This window comes from Thamnophis sirtalis, unplaced genomic scaffold, assembly GCF_051295495.1.
Source record: "Thamnophis sirtalis isolate CommonGarterSnake01/CBP01778 unplaced genomic scaffold, rThaSir2_p1.2 scaffold_6, whole genome shotgun sequence".
NCBI lineage: Eukaryota > Metazoa > Chordata > Lepidosauria > Squamata > Natricidae > Thamnophis > Thamnophis sirtalis.
Genome location: NW_028261386.1, coordinates 126,909,431 through 126,930,564, shown reverse-complemented (window position 1 = coordinate 126,930,564; position 21,134 = coordinate 126,909,431). Strand labels below are relative to the sequence as shown.

The following is a 21,134-nucleotide window of genomic DNA, read 5'->3' as shown; positions in this document are numbered from 1 at the left end:
GGTTCCAGCTCCCTCCCCCCCGCCCGTCCGCACATCATCAAGATGAAGAGCGAGAGGAGGAATTCACAAGTCTTAAAGCTGTCAATTTTGAACACCCCTGGGGTTTTTTCCTAAAGGGTTAGGGGTGCAAGGGTCTTATAACGTGACAGCCTTAAGATTTGCACACTTCAATGCCAGAGTTCCTGAGCCAACATGACTGGAGGAGGAATTCTGGGAGTTGAAGTCCACAAGTCTTAAAGCTGTCAAGTTTGAACACCCCTGGGGTTTTTTTTCTAAAGGGTTAGGGGTACAAGGGTCTTGTAACTTGACAGCTTTAAGACTTGCGTGCTTCAAATGCCAGAGTTTCTGAGCCAACATTTTGGTTGCTAAGCAAGAGCATTGTTAAGTGAGTTTCACCACATTTTACATGTTTGCCACGCTCACGACTGCCAAGCCACTCCCACTCGGTCACATGGCAGGTAAGCCACTCCCACCCAGTCACATGGCTGGCAAGCCACTCCCACAAAGCAGGCCACACCTACAGAAGATATTCTAAAAAAATTTGAAACCCACCACTGCTATAGACCTCCCATAGGCCACCTTTAATAATTATGTTATGTTATGTTGCTAATTGTAGAATATTTAAATAATGCATATTTAAACACCCCAATTAATTTCCTTACACATTTTTTAGAAATCAGATGATATTGTTAACATTTTTTTTTTGTAGTTTCTTAGATTTTTGGTCAAAGGAATGGTTGAAGTGAACAATGATAATGTGATGCTTAGAAACAAACAGTGAAATGAATGGCCTCCTTAATAAGGCAATGAGTCACAGAATAGCCATCCTATTCAATTTTCATGGGTGTTTAAATCTAGGACATTGTAGATAAATAAAATGGCAAAAAAATGATAATCACCAAGTAGAACCGATGCCCCCGATTATATAGCAAAGGCACAAGGTTCCATTGCACATTTTATTATGTAGTAGTTCTAAAACAAACAGATTAATCGTGTTATGTCTTCACATTATAAGGAAGCAGTTTATATAATTTATTCAATGTACAAAGCATTTTAAATGCCCCTCAGAGAGGGTTCACAATTTGGGAGTCCTCCTGGATCCCCAGCTGACTTTAGAACACCACCTGTCAGCTGTGACCAGGGGGACCTTTGCCCAGGTTCGCCTGGTGCACCAATTGCAACCCTACCTGGATCGGGAGGCCCTTCAGACAGTTACTCACGCCCTTGTGACCTCAAGACTGGATTATTGTAATGCGCTCTACATGGGAATGCCCTTGAAGAGTGTTTGAAGACTCCATTTAGTCCAGAACGCAGCCGCGCGAGCGATTGTGGGTGCACCCAGGTACACCCACGTCACACCTATCCTCCGCGAGCTGCACTGGCTACCCATTAGTCTCTGAATCCACTTCAAGGTGCTGGTCGCTACCTATAAAGCCCTACATGGCATCGGATCTGGGTACCTGAGAGACCACCTCCTGCCGATTACCTCCCTCAGACCGATTAGATCTCACAGGTTAGGTCTCCTCCGGATCCCATCTGCCAGCCAATGTCGGCTGGCGACCCCCCGGGGGAGAGCCTTCTCTGTTGCAGCTCCAGCCCTCTGGAATGATCTCCCTGTCGAGATCCGGACCCTTACTACCCTCCCGGCCTTCCACAAAGTCACCAAGTCCTGGCTGCTCCAGCTGGCCCGGGGGGGCTGTGAAATATCCAGCCCCACGGAAATTGTGAATGTTGTGGTTTTGTTTTTAAAGTGTTGTCTTTGTCTAGTTTTCCCCCTTTCCCTTGTCTATTGTGAGCCGCCCAAAATCAAATGGTCCTCTTTTCTTTTTCCTCTTTTATATGTGCATGCAAAGCAACACAGAGACACATACAAAATCCAGAATCTCTCCAATCTGTTCCTGAACCTCCTTTCAATTAATATAGTTGTCATTTTAGATTACACAGTCCTAATCATCATCATATTCCAGGGAGGAGAAAGCTCACTTTTCAGATTAACGCCAGCTCATAATTGCTGTTCAAATTGAGTTTTCATACTTCAGATACCGGTGAGAGGTTATGCAAACTCTTATTCTTATGTCTTACAATTTCAAAAGTACTCGGTATAATGGTGGATATCGCTAGATTGTATATTGGACACATTCAAGGCACAACCCTCTATCACGCCTCCATTTTGGTGCAAGAAGTATGAATATGAATAATGTACTGCTAAGACAGACTTCCAGTTCATTAATAAAAATGGTAAGTAACATTTGGATTATAGTACTCCATTGCAGACCTGACCCAAATTTAAAATAAAGTCAATTCACAATTTGATGTATGATTTATCATAAATAAACCTGAGCAGCGTATTAACTCATAGCTAAGATAGAGAGGGGAGAAGGGGTATTTCAATAAGTATTTGATCTGTTATTCAGTTTCTCTGACTACTCCACCTCATTTTACTTCCAAAATTTTCTACTTCAGGCATGATCTAAGCCTCAAATAAAATGAGATTGGATAGAAAATCATTATAAACCAGATGTTGGTTGCATTTATCCTCTTAGCACTGCATTTATTTTTATTTCAAGGTTAATCTTCTCCAGCCTGTGTTCTACACATTCATTTCAATAGGTTAAGTTGGGAGGCCTGGTAAAAAAGTAATCATTCTTGAGCCACTAACCTGGAATGGATGCTATCCATTTATAAGATCAGCTGTGTTATTTTGTTATTTTGATCTCTTGAAAATAAGGCTGATTTTGTCCTCTTAACACTGCATTTATTTTTATTTCAAGGTTAATCTTCCCCAGCCTGTGTTCTACACATTCATTTCAATAGGTTAAGTTGGGAAGTCTGGTAAAAAAGTAATCATTCTTCAGCAACTAACCTGAAATGGATGCTATCCATTTACAAGATCAGCTATGTTCTTTTGTTATTTTGATCTCTTGAAAATAAGGCTGCCCTTGTCATCATCCCTTGAAATGAACGTTTACATTTAAATAACATACAACTATAAACTAAAATTAAACTATATGCATATGTAGGGGACACGGTGGCTCAGTGGCTAAGATGCTGATCTGGTCAATGAGAAAGGTTGGCTGTTCGGCGGTTCGAATCCCTAGCACAGTGTAACAGAGTGAGCTCCCGTTACTGGTCTCAACTTCTGCCAACCTAGCAGTTCGAAAGTATGTAAAAGTATGTAAAAAATGCAAGTAGAAAAATAGGGGCCATCTTTGGGGGGATGGTAACAGCGTTCTGTGTGCCTTCGGCATTGGGTCATGCCGGCCACATGACCACGGAGTTGTCTTCAGACAGCACTGGCTCTTTGGTTTTGAAATTGAGATGAGCATCACCCCCTAGAGTTGGGAATGACTAGCACATATGTGCAAGGGGAACCTTTACCTTTTTAATATGTATATGCACATAATGCACACACACACGCACACACACACACACACACACACACACACACACACACACGGATGCATATAATATAAGCCCTATCTCAAAATAAGCTCCAGTTAAGAATGTCAACATTTAGTACTGTATTTCCCCAAATTAAGACCTAACTGGAAAATAAATCCTAATGTGTCTTTGGGGGCAAAAAATAATATAAGACCCAGTTTTATTTTTAGGAAAACACAGGTATATATGTATATGCATATGTATAGGTACACACACACAGTGTTATCCTATTCAAACTTCTTCACATCTTATGTTAGATCCAGAGTATTCACGTATCCTTTGCCAAGCTCATTGGGATACAAGCATACTCCATAGTTCTTGGTCCGTAACTACATTCTCTGCATCCCTCCATTTAAAGTTCATATTTTTCACTTCTTCCTGAAATGTTTGGCACCAGGTTTTCCTCTTCCTTCCTTGTTTTCTCCAACCATTTGGTAATATCCAATTGATTGTTGTCTTTGCTGGAGTTTGCTCATTCATGCACAGCCCATGTTCAGCAAAGCACATTCCTCATTCACAGTAATCAGAGGTCTACTTGCAAGTAAATCTTACTTAGTTAAATTAGACTTGTTGCTACATAACTTTGTTTAAGGTTGCAGCTTGAATCATGTTTACCCATTTTACTTTTTCATTCCCGATATAGTGGTTCATAGTCTTTCCAACCTTGAGACCCAGTCTGTATTGCACAGCACATGTTTCCTCAATCTCTTCTGCCTTTTCCCTTCTCTCTAGCTCTCTGTTCTTTTTCCTCACTGATAACTTTCATGTTATAAAACTTTAAAAACAGGGTGGGTGGAAATTGGAGCAGTCCCATAGGGACAGTCTGTCTTAAGGTTGGAAATCCAGTTGCAGCCTTGCCTGACCATAGAACATATTTTATTCTGTTTTATTCAATTCTGTTCTGTTCATTGTGCCATTGTGGCTCTAGTAAGACCCTCAGAGCAGTTTTAATATTAACGTTCATTAAAAATACAGAGAGATGCCCAGTATCAGAATCACGGTAATTAAAACTGATCCAACGTCCTAGATTTCTAGCACAAAAGGCAGGCTGGTGTGATGACAGAACCATGAATAAATCAGGTAAGACACTGCCTGCTATCAATTATTCCGTAATTCATTCTTGGGTTTCCACGTGCTACAGGACACTGGAGGACTGATAGTGTAAAAAACAGACCAGAATAGGAATGACTCTTCATGTAATGGAAGGGAAATTAACCGAAGAAATGCGAGATGGGGCAGTAGCACAGATGGAACTTGACATAAAAATCTTATTTATGACTCTGGAGTTTAATGGGGCACACAGCCACACAATGGTGCAGAGGATTTTAGTCCTGTAGGCCAGCAGCATACTTACTTGGATTGAATGTATCTGTGTGTAACTGACAGGACTTAGTGTATAAATTATATTTAACACTCACATCCCACCAATTCCTTTAAACCAAAATTCGGAATACAAGTTAATTCTCCAGCTTTATTTTAAGAAGTAGCTTTTGCAAGACACGGTAAGAGAGAGATATGTTTTCATAAATGGTAATCTGTCGAATTAACCCTATCAAAATGTGCATGTTCTTCTTATCGGAGCTACGCAGTGTGTGTAAGAAAGTTAAGTGTGGTAAATAAGCAAAGAGAAAATAGCATCTCATTTGTCCTGTGGCAAGAATGTCCCCTTTTCATGCAGGCATTAAAGATCCCGTCTAAGAGATAAATGTAGATACAATTATCGCTCTGTCCTGAAGGAAACAGATGGAATAGATCACCTTTTAAAGTCTCACATAATTGTAGGATATATTTTTTTTTGATCCTGCACTTAACTGCCCAAATTGAATTACCGTCATTAATGTACAACACACATATGGACTGAATAACCTTGAAGGGGACGGCATAATATAAAATGGTATTATCAATCATGAATGAAGTCTGACACGTACTTTATCCCTCAGCAATTTATTATTATTATTAGCTTTTTGTGCAAAAAAGCAAGATACAGGCTTGCTGCTACTTCAGCTGGAGCTCACTAAAAATAATATTTAAGAATGTCTCCTAGTTTTTTACTCTAAAATAGCGTTCTGTACACATTCAGGTGGTCCCCCCTTCCCTCCCCCAAAATGCATATTTATTTCTGATTAGAAGTAGCAATAGCAAGAGCAGTAGACTTATATACCGCTTCATAGGCCTTTCAGGCCTCTCTAAGCGGTTTACAGAGAGTCAGCATATTGCCCCCAACAATCCGGGTCCTCATTTTACCCACCTCGGAAGGATGGAAGGCTGAGTCAACCCTGAGCCGGTGAGATTTGAACCGCTGACCTGCTGATCTAGCAGTAGCCTGCAGTGCTGCATTTAACCACTGCGCCACCTTGGTAAAGTAAAGGTAACATATAACATCTCTAAACACTAAAGTACTTTTTTCCCCTCAGGGTAATAAAAAAAAAAGAAATCTGAAATCTTTCTTACCTGTAAAACCAGGTACACACAAGCATTTAGTCTGCGGTTGCAACTTTGATTGGCTTATATCAATACAAGTAGCTCCAGGGTGGCAATTGGCTGGATAAATTAAGCAGGGGTTTTCTACAAATTGGCAAAATTGTCCAGTCCATCCAGGAGCACAGAGGCACTAAAGAGAAGGAAATAATTTGGTTGAATAACTTATCTGATATTAAAGAAGGAACAAAGGTTAATTGAACTAGGATGTTCACGCAGACAATTAATAAATATCACGTCTGCTTAAATTTATTACAAAGGGATATTAGTGACAGATGACAAACTGTGATAGCAGCTCACTGAAATATGATTTAGATCAAAAAAATTAAATATGTTTCCCAGGCATTAAATGCCAGAAGATAGTTTAGGATTTCATTCTGAGCATAGATGCTTAAAGTTAAAACTTATATCTTGATCTTGGCTTCACTCCTGGAAATTTCATGGTTGCATCCATGCTGTTATTTTGGCAACATTATCAAAATTGTTTGATATGACTATAGTCTAGGATAGTTTTTTTTTAATTTCCCAGGTTATTTATGAAATTCATACTCCTTATGCTGCTGATGGTTCTGCAGTCAAGAATTAACTAATTCAACCTGCTTAACTCTTTAATATTAGCTAGGGTTGACTAGCTGGGCTAAAACATTCCTCTAATGAAATTCAGCTCATGATGAATACATAATAGGGATTTTCTTGGCAATGATATGTGAATGATTTAGCATCGCTTTCTTGAGGTGTTTTTTTAAAAAAAAAACTTTCCAATTTATTTCCTTATATGTCCTGGAAGACTCCAGTCTGTGAACTGGCCAAGTCCAACTCTGCTTTCCATTTTGAAATCACTTGGGATTACAGAATTTTCAACATAAATTTCATTGTGTGCTGTAATTTAAACTTGTATGTTGTTGTCTTCACATTATCTCATTTCAAATCTATTCAAAATCACTGAGAAACGTTTAAAGCAAGCATCAGAATTCACTCTGGTTATATGATATGTGTATAGTCTGGAAATGGCTTCTCACTGTGTGAATGTGCTGTAATATAAATTCAAATTCAATTTCAGCATCTTTACATAAATCCTTGTTGATGCATCACTTGTCAAATTTTCACATTTTTCTGTCTCAATATTTGGAGAGTAAAATGACAGATCACAGAATATAATGGTTTTCAGTTTCTTATAAAAACTCTTACTAATTCCTAGTGGGCATATTTTGGGACATATTTTCAAAAGATCTACCATAGTTTTTTAATTGTCATATCAATTTTAAAATCACCATTCCCCAAATTTGACATTTTTATTCCCTATGTGATTTCTGATCTTTTGTTTATATTTTTATTATGCTGGAAACTGAATTAAATTATTTCCCATCTTTTGCCATGGTTAGATTTTAGGATTTATTAAATTTTGATGCATCAATTTATAATTTTCTCTGGGAACCATGGCTAGTAAGTAGTTAAGGAGAAAATGGAAGGGGAAAATTTGACAGTTAAAAGTAGAAATGATGCAGTAACAAGTTTATTCTGCAAAACTGTATATGACCAGAACTCGCTGCTCTTCCTATCACTTGTTTTTAATCAGACATAAATCTCAATATCCTTTTGTAAGGAGGGTGGGCTGACATCACACCAAAAAAGTTACATATATTTATTTGATATGTGTTTGGCAAAGCACCAGGAGGCAGTAGCTAAAATCTAACTTCAGCATGAAATGGGCATTAATGTAACACTTCTGATCTTTGTCTTAAGAAGTCTGTCTTTTTTAAAAATAAGAAGAAGATGGATCTTAAAGAAGCCCCCTTTTTTGTATATTCCACTGAGAATCTAGCCTGAAGGAATGGAACTTTGAATCAAAGTTGAATAGAAATGTTAAAAAGAACCAAATTAAAAGGACAATAAAGCACTTGCTGTCTTTACTAAGGGGCAGCAAAATTTGGCAGCTTGTTGGAAGGCTGAAATGCTATGGGGGAGTGAGAAAAACAAAAAGACACAGAGAAGGAAGGCCTAACAGAGATTCCACTTCCTCAGGGTCTAGCAGAAGAACAAGGTGGAATAACTGATGACCAACTTTTATCGGTCCACAATAGAAAGCATCATCACTTATTGCATTATGGTGTAGTATGCTGGCTTGACAACCGCAGATAGAAAAACATCACAGAGGGCACAAAACATCATGGGCTGTCCCCTGACATCAGTAGACAAAATCGCTAGGACTGGATGCCTTAGAAAAGCGAGGAAAATCCTCAGGGATGACACCCATCCTGGTCAGCTCTTCTTTACCCTCCTATCATCGGGTAGGAGATATAGAAGCATAGCCAGTTGTACAAACAGGCTGAAGAATAGCTTTTATCCATGGACTGTCAGGCTCATGAATGCAACATAACATCATAAGTACGCAGTACGATAGACTCATGGGGCTGGTGCAACATGTTCACATTGGTGCAATAATATAATGTAATGTATGCACCAGTGGTGGGTTTCAAATTTTTTGGGAACCTCTTCTGTAGATGTGGCCTGCTTTGTGGAAGTGGCTTGCCGGCCATGTGACTGGGTGGGCATGGCCAACTTGTAAAATGTGATGAAACTCACTTAACAACGCTCTTGCTTAGCAACCAAAATGTTGGCTCAGAAACTTTGGCATTTGAAGTATGCAAGTCTTAAAGCTGTCGAGTTACAAGACCCTTGCACCCCTAACCCTTTAGAAAAAAACAAAAACCCAGAGGTGTTCAAACTTGACAGCTTTAAGACTTGTGGACTTCAACTCCCAGAATTCCTCCTTCAGTCATGTTGGCTCAGGAACTCTGGCATTGAAGTGTGCAAGTCTTAAAGCTGTCAAGTTATAAGACCCTTGCACCCCTAATCCTTTAGGGAAAAAATACCCTTTAAGATTTGTGGACTTCAACTCCCATAATTCCTCCTCTTGCTCTTCATCTTGATGATGTGCGGACAGGCGGGGGGGGGGAGGGAGCTGGAACCGGTTCTAAATGGCATGGTAGATTTGTGGTACCTCTTCTATAGAAGAGGTTAGAACTGGCAGGAACCCACCCCTGGTATGTACATATACGTATAGAGAATTGTGTGTTGTTAGTATGATTTATTGGATTAGGAATTTTATTTCTTTATTTCTTCATGGTGAGTTAGTGATATATATTTATGTTGGGGGGGTGCACTAAGGAAGGCTCAGCCAATCTTATTGTGCACATGTTGTGCATTGACAATAAAGGTTGAACTGAACTGAACTGAGAAAGAAAACTACCTACAATCTATTATTCAAATGATACAAAATCGATTCTTTAAACCAAAGAGAGGTTTGAAACTAACTGTAACTCGTTTCCTGTAAGTCATTTAATATAAATAAGAGGAAAGATGGCTACTTTTATTCGCTGTATCAAATACTTTATAAAGTATTAATACCCATTTTACAATTGGAACAGTTAAAAAAAAATTACACTCTCGAAGAGACTTGTTATCCAAGCTCTTCTTCAAATCTTATGGGATATGTTGCGCACATCTCTCTGTGTGCACATTTGCATTGGAAAAATATGAATAATACATTTCATGTTTTTTCACAAATAATAGCAATTATGGCTTCTGTAATTTTGGACCAGGGCTATATTTGTGGAATCGTAAGGTAATTATCAACTGCAAAATATCTAAGAAAAATACCTTTCTCATGGATCAAAGCACAAAAAAATAGAACAATAAAAAGGGGAAAAATGGTAATAGAATAGTAACCATATCTGTAAGATTGTCATTGATTTTTCTTAGTTTCGTCAAGAAATTACTATCATGTTGTTAATCTATTATATCTTAGAGAAGCAGATTGGTCTAGTGGTTAAGGCATTGAAGTGGTATCAGACTAGAGCCGAGGTGGCACAGTGGTTAGAGTGCAGTACTGCAGGCCACTTCAGCTGACTGCTATCTGCAGTTCGGCAGTTCTAATCTCACCGGCTCAAGGTTGACTCAACCTTCCATCCTTCCGAGGTGGGTGAAATGAGGACCCAGACTGTGGGGGCGATATGCTGACTCTGTAAACCGCTTAGAGAGGGCTGAAAGCCCTATGAAGCGGTATATAAGTCTAACTGCTATTGCTATTGCTAGAAACTGGGAGACCAGGAATTCTAGTTCCACTTTAGGCATAAAGCCAGCTGGGCGACCTTGGGCAAGTTCCTCACTAACACTTGGAAGAAGACAAGGGCAAACCATTTATGAAAAACCCTGGCCCCCAAAAATTCAGGGACTTATCAGGAAGTTGTCAGGAATCAATGCTATTCGCAGATTCATGCATGCATGCACGCACATCAATATACAGAAACGAGACCCCCCTTAAAGAATAAAAAAAATTACAATACAAATTGTCCAGCTTCTTAAACTGAAGAGAGTTGTTAAATCCAACGCAAAGCCATCTGTTGGCTTGGAGCGAATATACGCTAAACTCTCCGTCCATGCTGACTTTGCTGTCAGGTTAAGCAAGGTTTATTCAATTGGAAGTACTAGTGAGGAATATCATCTTTTCCCCTGAGATCAGGGGGGGGGGGAAGTATCTGGATTTGTACAGTATTGGAAAGATGCTTAATTCAATTTTCTGCAAAGCGGAATCTGCCATCCAAATTTAGGATTAATTGATAGAAGTGAAGGGTTATCCCATCCTGGTTTTTGTTTTTTTTTTTGATGTTGGGCAGCTGGGCAATTCATGCTGTTCAAGTCTGCTTCCCAATTGGCCTGTCCAGAATTAGATCTAGAGGAAAGTTGTCAGGAATTGTTTATTTTCCTTAACAAATTCATCTAACAGCCATTTGGCAGCCTCTTCTTGCTGCACCTGCTAATCTCCTGCTGCACTTCCCCATAATCTGAGTAACTGAAGGGGTAATGATATAATTGTTGCATTTATTTTTCTTTACGAAGACCATACAGTTGTCAAAAATGGAATTGGTTTTCTCTTCTTGCTAAGAAAAAAAAAAAGACAGCACAAAGGGTTTCTAGGGAGATTTGGGATATTTCATGCTGCTTGGATCTGCTCAGTTACGTTGGCCTTTGTAATGAATGGCTGCATGTGCTTAGCATCCTTTGGGACAGGAAGAGTGAATATAGATTGGCTATCCAAACTTTTTTGTGATATGCCACACGGAATACCAGCTGTCACTTTGTCTGCTCCTCCTTTGCCAAGTTCAAGTGAAGTAATAATAGCTATGGGCTGATCTCTTGCATTTTCGCCTTCTTTGTTTGAAACTTCATGTGTTTGTTTTGATTTTTAAAAGAGGGTGAATAAAAGATTGCTTACTACAATGAAATGTCCTGCTAGTTAAATGCTAGCAACTTGAGACGGTTCACCGACAAATGCATGGTTGACAAAAGCACGCTGACAAAACCGCGGGGAAAAAATGCGAGTTCAAAATTGCACCGACGAATGAGCGCAGAAGCGCGCCGACAACAGCGTGCTGACAGAAGCGCGCTCTAAACCTAACCCTAAACCTAACCCTAAACCTAACCCTAAACCTAACCCTAAACCTAACCCTAAACCTAACCCTAAACCTAACCCTAAACCTAACCCTAAACCTAACCCTAAACCTAACCCTAAACCTAACCCTAAACCTAACCCTAAACCTAACCCTAAACCTAACCCTAAACCTAACCCTAAACCTAACCCTAAACCTAACCCTAAACTAACCCTGAACCTAATCCTAATCCTAATCCTAACCCTAACCTTAAACCTAAACCTAACCCTAACCCTAAACCTACACCTAAACCTAACCCTGAACCTAACACTAACCCTAACCCTAACCCTTACCTTAACCGTAATCACGCTTCTGTTGCCACTCTTTTGTCAGCGCTCCTTTGTGGCCGCGCTGTCGACATCATGTTTTTATCACCACGGTTTTGTCGGCGCGCTGTTGTCAGGCGCACATTTGTCAGGTCATGACTTGAGACAAGTAGCATAGGAAACAATTTGTTGTGTTTCTGGCTTTTACTCATTATTGTGGTTAAAATAGCAGTAGCACTTAGACTTATCTACCGCTTCACAGTGCTTTATAGCTCTCTCTAAGCGATTTACAGAGTCAGCCTACTGCCCCCAACAATCTGGGTCCTCATTTACCAACCTGGGAAGGATGGAAGGCTGAGTTCAACCTTGAGCCTGGTGAGATTTGAACTGCCAAATTGCAGGCAGCCGGCAGGCAGCAGAAGTAGCCTGCAGTACTGCACTCTAACCATTGCGCCACAGTGTCTCATAAATAAAGTTTTCTTTTTACCCATCAAAATGTTTAAAATAATCTTGAAAGTACCAATAGGAGAGAATATTTGTAACTCAGGACTGAAACGTGCTGAGGTCCTTAGAGCAATTTTAACAGGATGGATTTCTTGTAGACATTTCATTACCAAACTAGAAGACATCATCAGTGCTTCAAGGGAGTAATATTTGCTCTTATTTTTATATACTCGTGACGTGCCCTGTCAGTGTTGCTGAGAATGTTCTTGGTGGTTCCTTTATTAGGCAGTTGTTTAGAGCACACAAACATTCCCACCAGCACTGACAGGGCAACCCATAAGCATATAAAAATAAGAGCCAACCCCACACCTTTCAACAACCCCACAATCCTGAATGTTGCACAAACAGTGAAAACAGACATCATCTTCAGGTTGGGCAGGATTGACTCCTGTCCTACTTGGATATAACCTTGCAATATTCCTCGAAAGAATCTCCCAAACACCTTTCTCAGTGCTTTCTTTTCACTTCCCAGTTTAGCCTATCATCCTTCTATTCTCTGGGAGCAGAGGTGGGTTCCTACCAGTTCACACCTATTCGGTAGAACCGGTTCGTCAAATCTACCAAACTGGTTAGAAGAGGTTCCATCAGTGGGCCTGGAAAGCAGGCCACACCTACAGAAGAGGTTCCAAAAAATTTTGAAACCCACCACCGACACACACACACACACACACACACACACACACTGAGAGACAGACAGACAGACTGATACAGAGAGAGAGAGAGAGAGAGAAAGAGAAAGAAAGGAAGAAAGAAAGAAGGAAGAAAGAAAAAGAGTGAGAGAGAGATGAAAGAAAAAAAGAAAAAAGGGACAGAGAGACAAAAGGAAGGAAAGAGACAGAGAGAGAGGGAGAGAGAGAAAACACATGCCCGGCAAACCACTCCCACCAGGTCACATGGCTGGCAAGCCACTCCCACAAAGGAGGCCACACCCACAGAGTAGGTTACAAACATTTTTGAAAACCACCACTGTCTGGGAGACACTTATCCGTGTGCTAAAGACGACGAATCTGCTCAGGTTTTATCCTCAGACAAGACTAACTACATGCTCTCACTTGTTGAATAAGAACATCCCTTATCCTGGAATGGAAAAAGGAATAATCTTTCCATATCAGCCCTGGAGTAGGCTAACCATTTTCTTAAAACAAATCCAAGTAGTAATGTATAACTTAGTCAGTCTCTCTCCTCTCTCTCTCTCTCTCTCTCTCTCTCTCTCTCATTCTCTCTCTCTCTCTCTCTCTCTCTCTCTCTCTCTCTCTCTCTCTCTCTCTCTCCCTCCCTCCCTCCCTCCCTCCCTCCCTCCCTCCCTCTCTGTGTCTGTGTGTTTCTCTCTGTCTGTCTCACTGTTTCTCCCTCCTTCCCCATTTAATATACCCACTAACGCCAGTTGATCAGTGGTGGGATTCAATTTTTTTTACTACCAATTCTGTGGGCATGGCTTGGTGGGCATAGCTTGGTGGGCATGGCAGGGGAAGGATACTGTAAAATGTCCATTCCCAACCCACTCCAGGGGAAGGTTACTGCAAAATCACCATTTCTTCCTGAGCAGCTGGGACTCGAGAGGCAGAGAATAGAGGGGGCACGCCTAGTCAGAGGTGGTATTTACAGGTTCTCCGAACTACTCAAAATTTCCACTACCAGTTCTCCAGAACTGGTCAGAACAACCTGAATACCACCTCTGCAGCTGACTCTATTTACTCCAGGGGACATAATGGAAAGATTAAGCAAGTGTATTGGGACAATTTTTTGCCAACTGCTTATCCTTTTTCATATATAAAACTTGCAAAAACATAGAACATCTTAGATTTTTTGGATCTCAGCAGCATTTTATGATGACTTTGAAATCGCAAATCATACAGCATGCAACGGATTCTGTAAACTGCACAATCAACTTTAAAATGTTACCTTTCTAGGCAATTCCTACAGGGAGTGTTACCTGCCTTTTGTCACCAAAAACAGACAAATTACTGCTAGCAAATTAATATGGAAGTGACTTTGAGCAGCAAGTTCAAAGAAATACAGGAGGAAAATTTATCAGCAATGATACATATTCCTTGTACCACGGGTGGCACATAATAATCATAGGGGGTGTAGAGACACTTCAAAAACCAAACCTATTGTTTGTTTTGTATACATGAAAGTAATAATTTGAAACTTACAGACAACTAAGAGATGCAGGTAATTTTTCTCTTCCATCTTACCATCTAGAAATGTCTTCCCACTAATGGTATCATTCTCACAAACTGAGTGTGCTAAGTAATATGCTGAATGCATTCATTATTTTCTTGGGATTTAAGAATCTGGGAAACAATTTCTGATTAACCTGGCACAAAAAGCTTTCGGAGATCATTGCATGTAATGTTTCATTAAGTGTGTATTGGTGATTTTACTTCCAAAAGAAGGTTTTCACACTTAGTTTAATTGTTTTTCCACTGAAAAAAACAATGAGGAATTTATCAAGGAAGATTCCATCATCCAGGCCAAAGGCATCTCAAGGTTGAATTGTGGCAACTGGACTAAGCTTTGTAAATTTGCACTGACTTATGAAATTGTTTGGATAAGCAATGAAACTTCTCAGATTTACAAAGCTTGCTCCAGTTGCCATGATTTAATCTTTAGTCACCTTTGGCTTGAATCATTGAGTCTTCATTGACATATTGCTAGCCCTTCTGGGGAGAAACCCCTAAAGTTGATTTGGCAAGAGTTGGTATATTCCAACAACTCTCTGGCTCTCCACCCAATTAATTTTGTTCTGACTGCTGAAATTGCTTGGATGAGCAACAAATCAACTCAATGTCAGGCCTGCAATTATATTCCTTTTAGAATTTTGGCCTGCCACACTTTCTCTTATTTCATTATGCTGTTTCTTTAGTATAGTTGATGGGAAGGGGGAATAGACAGGAGTGTGATTGTGGAATGTATTGTTTTCATTCTTTACTAGAAGCCAAGGTCATCCTTTGTCTCCGCACTTTCACACCTGACCGGAAGCAGCTGGGTGTGGATGCCAGCATGGAAGAAGAAGATTGGACCCATGTGATGGATTGTGTGTGAGGGGACAAGATCATGAACTTTTAACTGGGTGGAATTCTGATGTCATTTCCAGTATTGGGATTAACACAGATGTGCCTAAGATGTCTGCTTTATTAAATTGGAACTTTAAGGATAGTTTTGCCTTGGACTCTGATTTAATTCTACATGATACTTGGAACGCTGACACTCAGATTTACAAAGTTTGGTCCAGTTGCTTTGATCCAACCTTTAGACAACAGTGGGCAATGTTATATTATTTCCTTGGCAATTTGCTGACATGCTTTTATGTCTTTAACAAGCAGAAAATATGTATAGTTCTATCTATGGTTGAGGTTAAGATGCCTTATCAATTTCTTGTTCTTAAGTCTTTTACTCAACAGTAAAATATACTTGGAACATAACATGGTCCCAGAACATTGGCACCTTTCAGTCTTTATAAGATCAAATGAGTTGGTTTATTGGTCAGTTTCCATCCAATCTACTGGCTACAGTGACACAGAATGGTGGAAGGATATATGTATATGCTCAGACAAGGCCAGCTAGATATATATTCTAGGGAAGATTCAAAATTTCTAAAAACATCCCATTTAGTCAAGCTGTTTTAAAAAAGAATTTGCAGTTTGGTTGCCCTTATACATTCTTTTGCTGTGATTTATTATTATTATTTTCTTTCGGTATAAATACTTATAAGCTTTTTTTTAAAAAAACAGTAACATTTTAAAATAAATTTGAAAGGCATGGGAAGAATTCAAGGAGGACAGTTCTGTGTTTTAATCTCTTAAGATAAGTTCATCTTGAAGGCATTGTGCAGAAAAGAAATCCTTTGGGCATTATTGCACCCAGATACAGTATGCTATTAATTTCAGCGTTTTTACACCTTCTTTCCTCATAAATCATACTGTAGGCAGATTATAAATGAAATGATATATTACGGGCAAGAAAACATTTTTGGGAATCAAATGAATAAGAATGAAAGAATTAGAAAAAATGTATTCAAAGTAATAAAGTCTCCCAGTTAACCCTATTTTAAAGCCATCCAGAGAGTCTCTTCCAGAGCCAAGATACTACAAACAAATTGTTTTTCAGTTTTGTAACATGACATTTCCACCAAATAGCCCCCTTCTAGACAAGAAGCATATTCGGTACTGTATGATTTACTTTAGCGATAAAATAAAATAAAATACGATGAAGCTTTAAGCAAAGACGATTTGTCAAGATTAACTTCAAAGGACAATGGTATTTACAGTTTTGCAGCTGTTGAGAAACATAGTGAAGTTAATCAGTACCGGGCATTGTAATAACAATTTGTAAATCAATATTAACTCGTAAATGTTAATGCAGCAGGATTTTGTGAAATTGGTAGATCTTCAAGGGTTAGGGTCTGTTTACTAGATAGTGTAAGGATTTTTGTTTTCCCCTGGCTTCTCAACTGAGATTTATTTATTTTTTCCTAAGCAGTAGCCAGCAATATCTTTTAAAATCCTCTCAAATCCTTCTCAAAAACATTCTTGTTAATAACAGCCCAAAAAAAAGGATGGCAATTTGTTCATTATTACAAGAGGCAGGGCGTCTTATGTGCTCCCATATTAGCTCTGCATCGAACTTCTGAAGATGACTTGACGAATGGATTTCCATTTTAGCAGTACGATTTAATAGGCTATTTACCATTTGCCATATCACATTTTAATTTCTCACTTTTAAAGATTTTTCCCCCTTCTCTTAAGACACTTTATATTTGCCCCTCGGCTGTGCAATTTGAAGATTACTTACAGAATGATGAAGATATGCTCTCTCTTAAGAGGAGAGCATTCAAGGAACATTAGCCTACCCTTTAGCCCTGTGACATTAGGAAGAACATATATCATGAGCTAAAGCTTTTACAGATTTCTCTCAAATTGTTCCCCACTCCTTTCGACAGGATGTCATTTAGGGACATCCATTCAGCTTCAAAGGAATGATAAGATGTTTGGCCTTCTACAATTTGACACATCCATATAGCAATTCATGTAAGGTTCTGGTTTAATAAAGTTTTGTTTCTTGCAAATGAGGGGAAAAACAGACTTTTCTTTGAATCTGAAGAAAATTATGCCAGTTTAAGCTATATGTCTTCCAATAATCTTTTTCTTTCACAGCAATAAAGCTGGCAAATGATAACTGTCCACGGTGATTTAACATGAGACATTTAGGCCATTTCCCTGGCTGGCTTTCTCATCTTACCAAGCATTTCATTCTAGTCTTAAAAACAACCACTGATTCTGATTGAAGAAAAGAACACAAGTACTTTGGTTTCCACGTGAAGACCACTTCTGAATTCCATGCTTGAGGTGGGAAAGTATGTAACTTTGATTGTGGGTTTTATAGATTAGATTGATAGATCTTTATAGAAGTGATTTGTTCATATTATTATGGAAAAGTACAAAGCTGTGATTTGACACTAATGCCTTATCCTACTGCAGCCGAGAGATTCGGAAAGCAATGTTTCGTTTTCTTTTCTTTTTCTTACCTTCCCTCACTTCTCTTTCCCCTCCCTCCTAACTGTTCTTTTATTTACTTTTGCATTTTATAACACTTAATAACTTAATTTAAAAAAAAATTAAGAAAAACAAGAACCACTGATCACTCCTTTTAATTTGTGGTAAGGCAGGATTGGACTAAAAGGAGAGTAGGTGGTCAGGAAAAAAATCTCCCCTGCTTTCTTCCTTTCTGTAATCCCTTCTCTGCACCTGTCAGTCATGCTATTTCTTCCAAAAAGCACTAAACTCTTAAACAGTCAAGGTAATAGGCCACAAGCATGATAAGTGAGTGAATTTTGCCCTCAGCCAGGGCTGAAGAAATGTTTGATCTGGTACTGAAAGATAAAGGAATATATTTTCGACTCATTGTGGTACCCAGTTATTTTTTTACTCATGACCGCTGAACAAGGGGTTTTTTTTTAAGCAACAAAAGGGCTGCCTGTTACACTCATGTTTGTAAGACCTGCCAAACCTACAGAAAACTCCAAGCACAGCAGATGCATTTATAGAAGATAAGCCTCTAATTGTTTCCTCTATATCATTTGAATAGGACTTAGTCCTAATCAGGGCACAGGCCAAATTCACAAGGAATCAATTTTACCCTTTCAAGAGCTATCCCCATTATTATTTCTGTCTCTCACTTATTTTTAATCTCTATGCATTCCAGACAGAAATGAAAAGCAGCATGATTCAATCCTTTACTGAAGTGTGGTCATGAAATACGACTGATTCTCTAGAATTTGTTAGATTAAGTGCTTGATTAAATTGCCAACTAAATTTTGGTTAAAAATCTGTCCATAAAGGATTTCCCCCCACCACCACTTCAGTGGTGGGATTCAAATAATTGAAAAACCGGTTCTCTGCCCTGATAACCAGCTGGGTAGGCGGGGATCAGTAGTCATGTGACTGGGTGGGCGTGGCCAACTCAACGTCACCCCGGTCGATGGGCGCTTCGCCTTAGCTGTTACAATGTAACAAGGGTTAACTGGAGAGGGAGTTTCTGTAAGCAGGGTAATAAAGATTAGGCTAGAAACAACACCAGAATGTTTCCTTCCTGCCTTCTTTACAGGATTAGCCCTGTAAAGTGGCGGTGGGGAAACAAAATTAGATTTCTTCCAACAACCGGTTCTCTGAACTGCTTAGAAAGTTAAGAACCGGTTCTCCCAAATAGGTGAGAACTGGCTGCCCCCCTTTATATAGAATTAATATTAAATTATCAAAGTTTTATCTTAGCAAGGGGGGGGAGGGTATGGCTCCAAAGATTAGTCACACATTCTTTCAAGGGTAAAACTGATATCTAATTTTCCTAACAGATAACCAAGTAAAAATCCATATTATCTGACTGAATGCTTCTTGTGTTACTGAGTGAAGTGTGCATATAACAAATACATAAATGTGTTGTTCTTTTTTGGTTCTCCAACAGATAATGCATTTCTCAGATTGTGGTTGAACTTTTTCCTATTTTTCAAAGCCCAGAATTTATTTACCATATTAAATTACTTACCCTGAATCCTCCAATTATATTGAGACACAATCCTTCATTCAGACAGCTGATGCTGAGAATCCTGCAGTAGTCAATTACGTCTTCGCAGTTTCTTCCAGTGTAGCTTGGCATGCAGCTGTAAATACAGCAACAGAGTTCAGAGGACTTGAATTCTGAAATGTAAATTCATGGAACACAGAGCATGGAATAATGGAGTGGGAAGGAACCTCGGAGGTCTTCTAGTCAACCCCCCTGCTTGAACAGGAGTCCCTGTACGAGGGGGTGTCAAACCCGATTTCATTGAGGGCCTAATCAGGGTTGTGTGTGACCTTGGGATGTGGGGGATGAAGTGGCAAGGGGGGCATGGCCATCTCAACCTCACTCGTGTTGGGGGTGCATGTGATAGCCTGAGTGCTCCGCCAGTGAAAACGGAGGTCATGTGGGCTGGTTCGTCGCTGATTCCAGGGCAGCCCCACGGCCAGATCTAAGCACCCCACGGGCCAAATCTGGCCTGTAGGTCTTGAGTTTGACACCCCTGCCCTATGCCATTTCAGACAAAGGGTTGCCCAGTCTCTTTTTGAAAGCCTTCAGTGATGGAGCTGCCACGGCTTCTGAAGGCGAGTTGTTCCACTGGTTAATTGCTCTCACCATTAGAAAATTCCTCCTTAGTTCTAGGTTGCTCTCCAACTATTTTTTCTTCTGTTGTCTTTTGGTGCTATTTTATTTTAATTCGATTTCATTTAGTTCTGAAATTTAATTCTGAAATTTTAATTACATTTCATTTAAATAAAACCACTGATTGACTACCAAAAACCACATTTCCACAGTGTAATTTCAACGGGACTTGATTGGAACAGTAACAAATTCAGGCTACCTGTTGCAAATAATTTAGCCAGGTGAGGTACACTATGGTAAAGAGGATTTCTCATCCATCCACCCTTAGAGGCAATACAGCACAGATCCTCCCAGTAAGGGTATGGCTAGCTGATGAGAGCTAAATAGCTTGAAATAGATCTATACTAGTCTCCCTTTATTTATTTATCAGCACAAATATAACAAACACACACACACACACACACAAACACATATATAAGCACAAATATAACATACATAATTGGGGCATACCAGGGGTTGTGACACTAAATATATATATATATATATATATATATATATATATATATATATATATATATATATATATATATATATATATATATATATATATATATATATATATATATATATATATATATATATATATATATATATATATATTTATTTATTTATATATATAACACAAATATATATATAACACAAATATAACACAAATTTATGATATAAATGTATGTGTGTGTGTGTGTGTATGTATATATTTATCAGCACAAATACAACACAAATGTAACAAAGGCAACAGTAAAAAATATTGGGTTTCTGTCTGGATGGTCTCTTGTGACGAGCCAAAGGACAGAGAATGGAAGTAGTGATCTTCCTCCCATATATATATATATAGTCACAACCCCTGGTATGCCCAAATATGGGAGGAAGATCACTACTTCCATTCTCTGTCCTTCGGCTCGTCACAAGAGACCATCCAGACAGAAACCCAATATTTTTTACTGTTGCCTTTGTTACATTTGTGTTGTATTTGTGCTGATAAATATATACATACATACACACACACACACAAACACACACACACACACATATCAGTATATACATATACATATATACATATATACACAGACATACATACATACACACACACACATATATGTTTATTTATGTATGTTTGTTTATTATTTATTTATCTATCTATCTATCTATCTATCTATCTATCTATCTATCTATCTATCTATCTATCTATCTATTTATTTATTTATTTATAGGGTTTGTATGCCGCCCACTCTCGAGAGACTCAGGGCGGCTTACAGAT

The 21,134-nt window shown here is 39.0% G+C and overlaps 1 protein-coding gene across 1 annotated transcript in view; it reads right to left on the bottom strand.

Moving 5' to 3' along the window:
* The window catches only part of LOC148045211 (uncharacterized), a 278,032-nt gene that overhangs the window by 177,813 nt on the left and 79,085 nt on the right, over positions 1–21,134 (bottom strand). The window contains exons 5-6 of the mRNA XM_087719049.1: positions 19,223–19,337; positions 5,893–6,052 (exon numbers count right to left, since the gene is read on the bottom strand). Coding sequence (XP_087575175.1) covers positions 5,893–6,052; positions 19,223–19,337 — 275 coding nt within the window. The remainder of the gene's footprint in view (positions 1–5,892; positions 6,053–19,222; positions 19,338–21,134) is intronic.